Source organism: Penaeus monodon, chromosome 40 (assembly GCF_015228065.2).
Source record: "Penaeus monodon isolate SGIC_2016 chromosome 40, NSTDA_Pmon_1, whole genome shotgun sequence".
In the NCBI taxonomy this organism is placed as follows: domain Eukaryota; kingdom Metazoa; phylum Arthropoda; class Malacostraca; order Decapoda; family Penaeidae; genus Penaeus; species Penaeus monodon.
The window spans coordinates 28,936,249-28,943,503 of NC_051425.1; the positions used below are offsets into that span (position 1 = coordinate 28,936,249).

The following is a 7,255-nucleotide window of genomic DNA, read 5'->3' on the forward strand; positions in this document are numbered from 1 at the left end:
GGAAAAACAAAGCAATACAAACTTTAAAAGATATACGTATAATCACAATAATGATAATGATAAATGATAATCATCTTCAGCATATTAATATTATTATCATCAATGTCATCATTGTTGTTGTTGTCATCATCATCATCATCATCATCATCATCATCATCACCATCACCATCACCATTACCATCATCATCACTATCATCACACCATTATCATTACTATCATCATCATTATCATTATTATTATTATCACTATCATCATCATCATCAGCAGCAGCAGCAGCAGCATTATACTGAAGATGATGATGATGATGATGATGATGATGATGATGATGATGATGATGATGATGATGATGATGATGATGATGATGATGATGATGATGATGATGATAACAGTGATAATGATAATGATAATAATAATAATAATAATAATAATAATAACAATAATAACAATAATAATAATAATAATAATAATGATAATGATAATGATAATGATAATGATTATGATGATGATGATGATGATGATGATGATGATGATGATGATGATGATGATGATGATGATGATGATGATGATGATAATAATAATAACAATGATGATAACAGTTATAATGATGAAGACAATCATAAGGATAATGTTAATGGCACTGATAACAATAATGATAATGTTAATGGTAATGATAACAATAATGATAATGATAGCAATACAAGTAAATATTAACTGCTACTGTAACTGTGACTGTAAATGTAAGCAGAAGAGATAATTGGAAAGGAAGGGGGGGTGATGCAGAAGAAGCAGGGGGGAATGGGATGTGTTGGGAGGAAGTGGAGGGAAGGGGTGTCTGAGGAACATGAGTTGGAGGATGGATGTCAGCAGGGTAGAGGTGATGGGAGCAGAAAGACTGGAGGATGGATCAGGTGTAGGGAGGTTATTTTGGGTCATGATTAGATAGTTTTGAATGTCTTCAAGAATATCTGAAGTGGATTTGGCTGGGGGAGGTCTGAGAAACAAAGGTTTTCTGATGAGGATGAGAAAAGGGGACAAATGTTTGAGGGACAGAGGGAGAGGTTGAAGTAGGAGAGGATGTGGTAGAAGATGGAGTGGAACATTTAGCTTGTCTTGTGTGATAAGTTGAGCAGGGAGGAAGAGGGGTTGGTATTGGGGAAGTTAAGATTGGAGTGTCTGGAGTAGTGGTGGAGATTGGATGTGCCTGGGATAGTGGTGGAGATTGGGTGTGTCTGGAATAGTGGTGGACACTGGGTGTGTCTGGATTTAGAATAGCAAAAGAATTTGACTGGGAGAGGGAGATACTGGAGAAGATGTAGAAACATCTTGGGAGGGAGGGGGAGGGGCAGAGCAAAGGACAGTACTGGTGTAGCCAGTAAGAGAAAAATCTCATCTGTGTGCTTCCAGTATGGCCTCATGTTAAGTGAGGCTAACTTTGAATCTGAGAATTGCTACCTTAGACTGAAAATTGTATGTAGGGCAGCCCCTATGAAATACATTGTGGGAGCCAGCACAACTGGTATATGTGCATGAGTGTGCAGAGCAGTTTGACTGATCATGATCAGGTTGGGCACACTGAGGGCATCAGGCTGTGGAGTAGCAGTGTTTGGCAGGGTGGCCTAGATGCCAACAACTCTGACATTGACAGGAGAGGTTGATATTGTCAGACAGGGAGGAACTCTTTGCCAATATAAACATCTAGGGGGAAATCATGTCTATGGAAAATAATTGGCAATATTGGTGCAGGACTTAAAGTAGGGGGAATGGTGTAGCACTGTATTGATACTGCATCATAGTTCACGAGGCAGGCAAGTAGGTCTTGTCCACAATGTGACCAATCCTGCGACCAATCTTGGGGAGATGGATACCGTTTCGATACAAGTATTGAGAGAGGGATGAGGCTGAGCAGAAATGGATTTTCCAGTGAAGTCAGGGTTGATAATGCTATAGCTTGGGATTCGGATGTTGCTGTGCCAAGGCAGGAATGATTAGGGTGGCTGTGGAAAAAAAACTTTCCCTACTTAATTTTGGAATCACAGGAGACACAAGCCCCTGCATTAGACATATAGTAAATGATTCTGTATATTTTATTCATTCATACTCTCCTCTGCTATCAGTGCCAAGACTGTCACTAATGGGGGTGTCTGTGGAATAATTTTATGTGGATAGTAGACAGTGAGACAATACCAAAATTGTCAGAAATGATAGAAAATTATTGGTTAATTTTCCGAAAATGGCAACCGGGTCTTCCCTGACAATATTTATATTATCAGATTTGTTTTTGTGACATGAGAACGAATCTGATGATCATTTCAGTTGCATTCTGCAGCCGACAATCTTCATGTGATTTGATAAGTCCCGATAGCAGGGGAGGGCATGAAGTAGATCATGGAAATTGTGGGGTAAAACAGGCTGAAATAAGAAGAAAAGAGAACAAGAATGTGTAAAACAAGCACAAAAAATCGGACACTGAAACTCAACAGATATCGCCGCCATCTTTCAAAGTCTACGCACTGACGCACCAACTTTAAAAAAACTACAGGAACCAAACCCAACGTTCGGTAAAAATCTACAGGATTCCACGTCCCCCGTGGTAAGCGTACATTGTCCTAACCAATAAACCAACCTAACCTTAACCCTGTGGGATTTATACACTACAATCTATATATTCCCTAGCCAGTGGGCTATGCCCCCTGGACCCCTGTGGTAATATATATGCCTAGCCAGAGGGCTATGCTCCCTGGACCCCTGTGGTATTATATTCGCCTAGCCAGGGGGCTATGCCCCCTGGGCCCCGAGGGTAAAACCACATAATTTTATATTGCGAAACACCGAACGTTTCTTCACTTCCGTCTAGGGTCACAATTGCTTAGTTTCTAATCACTTTTTTCAGCATTTGCGGCAATGGATGTATTCAAATATCAGGCTGTGATAGTCACTAATGTCTATTTGTCCAGTATATCAACAAAAGGGCTTTAAAAATGATCCGTAATCGACGCAGCACTGGGAATGAAACATTTTTCACCGGTGTTTCTCAATGTAATGGATTGCTGGCTGTCAAATCTCCCGGTGGCAAAACGCGCAGGCGCACACGGTTATTGTACAGAATAGCATAAATACTAGTAAAACACGTAAATGAAGAACAATAAAAGGAAAAGAACGCATTACATACATGAATTTGAGAAAACGGAGGCTGATTATTACAAAATATTCGCTCTCACAAGCGCGTAGCAATACAAGGACTACTTGGTAGTGAGTTCCGCATCACATTTGTTTTGATTCTCGTGAAGTAAACTTGGAAGGGACTTAGGAAAAGAAGGGCGATCTTCACTCTTGTCTGTCCTATATCTCCCTTATTTTCGATTTGCACACGTTTTCCCATAGATGAAAAGGGTCTTAGTTTTCGTCAAGATGACCACTCCATACACTTATTTTACTGTACTCCTGGTTGACATGCACGGAAAATTTTCCAAATTACCTAGATGTGCACACTCTCCTGTGAGGTTGAAACATTAGTCTGCTTTTTCCATTCATCCTGTTTTCTATCTTCCCCGCCCTTACCTTCCGACTCGGCCTTGAGGGCGAAGATGAAGTCCTCCTTGGCCACGACGCGAAGGTCCTCCTCCATCTCCTCCCACGAGGGCGGCCTGGGACTCGCGGGCAGCTTCGACTTCTTCTTGGCCTTAAACATGCCTTTCCCTTTCTATTATTTCTCCCTACGATTTGCCGTTGGGGTTTTTTGCATATCAAGATTCTTGAACACTACTGGAGGTCTGGGCTGCTTTTAGGTAGTTATTTCTCTAGCTTTCCCGACTTCAAAGATGTTGGCAATTCAACTAGAAACTCAGATTTTGCTTGATTACTTGTTAGTATCACTTCTATATAATGAAAAGAGGATTGATTCATTCACTTCCTCTTATTTCCTCTTTCTCTGGCTTCATATTTTCACTCAAAATTTGCCTGCGATGTTGTTGTTGTCTAAATGTTGTCCGTGTCAACAAAGAGGATAAATATAAAGTATTATCATTATTATTATCTTCAACACTGCCTTCATTATTTGTTAATTTCTTTAATATCAATTATTGTAGTTGTTGTTATGTAGTTGTTATTATTTGTTGCCATGCTTAAAAAAAAAGTGTTGTCAAAGACCGTAAGGATAAAGCTAAGATGGTTGATTTCCTCAGCCTACTAACGCATATATTTTCTTTATTTTTCTCTCTACGTATATACATTATCAATATTACTATTATTTTCATTATCATTTTTATTATCATCATTATAATCATTTTTATATTATTATTAATATTATTGTTGTAGTTTGTTGTTGTTGTTATTGTTAGTATTGCTCTTACTATGATTATTATCATTTCTATTATTATTATCATTACTATTATTATTATTATTATCATCATCATCACCATCATCATCATCATCATTATCATTATCATCATCATCATCATCCTCATAATTATTATTATTATTATTATAATTTTTATTATTATTATTATAATTTTTATTATTATTATTATAATTTTTATTATTATTATTATTATTACTATTGTCATTATCATTATTATCATTATTATAATTATATTATCAGCTGCATTATTGTTACCATTATATTATTATTATAATAATGATATAATACTATCATTATCATTATGACTATCATTATTATCATCATTGTTGTTCTTATTATCATAATTATTATTATTATTATTATTATTATTATTATTATTCATCTTCATCATCATCATTTTCATCATCATTTGTCAACATGAATACGGTTCATCGTCATCGTCATCATCATCATCATCAGAGGGCTAAGGCCGACGGGGGAGCATGGCCGCATCCACCCAAGAATTGTCTCGCAAGGACTCACGGGGTAGCTCATCGGTTATCCCTACCAACTATACCTCATGATCCGGGACTTGTTACAAGAGGCATCAAGACGAGAGACTCCAAGACACTAGATATCGTCTAGGTTTCGCTTCCATACAGCAAAATTGGCAGTATCAAGGCCTTGAAGACCCGTAGTTTGGTCCTACTGCACAGGTAACGACATCTCCAAATGCTCTTGTTGATCGATTTCATGCCAGGCTAATCCACCTACTGACTTCTTGGTTGACAACCCAGAGACAAGGATTGCACTACCAAAGTACTATGTACAGCTCTCTGTGACTTCAAGGTCCTCGCTGCAAGCATTAATCGAATTAATAGGTTCCCCTAACAGGTCCCCAAAGACCTGAATCTTGGTCTTGGTCCAGGAGACCTATAGGCCCTAGAACTTCTCCTCATTGCCAAATGCATCAAGAGTCGCCACCAGTGATTCTAGAGACTCAGATAGGATAGCATCATCGTCGACAAAGTCAAGGTCTGTGACCTTGATATTGCCCAGCCACTATCCACAATGACTTTGGATAGTAGCTTCGCCCATTATCCAGTCCATGCAGGTGTTGAAAAGTGATGGTGTAAGGACACAGCCTTGCCTCACCCCTGAATTAGCAGTGAAGAAGGTCGACAGGCCCTCACCACACTTTAAAGCACCTTCAGCACCAGTATATAAGCTTGCAATTAGGCCAATAATCCGTGTCGAACGCCTTCTTGTGCTTTAAAGTATGGTGAGGGCCTGTCGACCTTCTTCCCTGTTAATGCAGGGGTGAGGCAAAGCTGTGTCCTTACACCATCACTTTTCAACACCTGCATGGACTGGATAATGGGCGAAGCTACTATCCAAAATCATTGTGGAACAACACTGGGCAATATCAAGGTCACAGACCTTGACTTTGTCGACGACCGTACTCACAACGGCGTTCCACAATGACTCGAAGCGCTAGGATATGGTGTGTTATGGACTTGCCAGGAATGAATACAGACTGCTCCAGTCTCTTGTGCCTTAGTAGGTGGTCATGAAACCATTTCAGAAGGATATTGGTAAAAATCTTGCCTGGTATATAGCGCAATGTAATGCCACGGTAGTTGCTACAGTCCCAGCGATCCTCTTTCCATTTCCAGAGAGTGATGACCATCCCCTCAACAGGTCAGGGGGGTTGAAACCAGACTGCCAGATGGCAGTCAACACTGTATGCAAGCCCCATGCCACAGATTCGCCCCTAGCCTTTAGCAGTTCAGCAGGGATATCAAATATGCCTGCGGCATTTCCACCCTTCGGCTTAGAAATTGTCATCCTAACCTCAGTTAGGGTAGGAGGTTCCTTGATGATGTGTGGGTCCAGCACAGGTATTGTGATACCACTTGTATCCAAAACAAACTGCTGGTACAGTTGCTCAGAATATTCAGCCCACCGTTCACGAACCCAACAATGATCTGAGATGATCTGTCCATCCACTGAACGGAGTGCAGTCATCTGCGAGGATTGTTTAGAGTTCAGTTTTCTCAGGGCTTGGTAGGCAGGGCGAAGTTCATTTATCAAGAAATCGCCCTCAACCTCCTCAGCAAGGTTCCTGATCAACTGTTCCTTGTCCCTTTTTAGCAGTGTCCAAGCCCTACACACCAAGGAATGGCACAAGTCCTGATTGTCATTCAGCCGAGCCATGCGACATGTTTCTGTGATGAAATTGCTCTTGGGCGTTCGCCAATGTACTCTTGTGCTGCTCCGAGTGTTCCGCACTTGGACTCCCACAGAGCAACTGGGTCCGTCAGGTTTCCAAGTTCTGTGAACCGATCAGAGCCTCTGGGCACACTCCTCCCCCCTCAGTCTGTCCCTAGAGTGGCCACTGGAGGGACCAGAGTTGAAGTGGACCCGTAGGGTAGCCACGAGCCTATGGTCAGTGCCACAGAAATTCGGCACTCTAGTAAACCCTGCAATTCTAAAGAATCCTCCAGCAAGTGCTGACAAGAATGTGGTCGATCTCCTTGGCCACAGTACCCGTAACGCAATACCTTGTCCAGCGATGTAGTTTGGAAAGGTGACACCAGGAGCCAGAAATCCTCAAACTCTGGGACCTAGCAAATTCCCGGAGAAGGAGGCTGTTATCGCTGCTGGGATCAGCTCTCGAGCCATAGGAAGCGACAGACATCTCGTTGCCAGCTGGAACTCACTAAAGTCGCCCAGAACAATGTCTCGCCGGAAACAAATGTCTGCCACAGATGTGAGTTTTGGCATAGAACGCCTCTTTCACATCAAGTTTGCAGAAGCGTATACAGCAATAGGAGATATGAAGCCAAAAGCATGTTTCAGTCTCACTGCCATAATATGCTCATCAACAGGTGTTACCTATACGACCTGCTAACCCCT

General features: G+C 41.1%; 1 protein-coding gene across 1 annotated transcript in view; it reads right to left on the minus strand.

Annotated features, from left to right (window-relative positions):
• The window catches only part of LOC119598172, a 4,778-nt gene extending 775 nt beyond the window's left edge, over nt 1-4,003 (minus strand). The window contains exon 1 of the mRNA XM_037947811.1: nt 3,559-4,003. Coding sequence (XP_037803739.1) covers nt 3,559-3,688 — 130 coding nt within the window. The 5' untranslated portion in view covers nt 3,689-4,003. The remainder of the gene's footprint in view (nt 1-3,558) is intronic.
• Between the last annotated feature and the right edge of the window lie 3,252 nt (nt 4,004-7,255).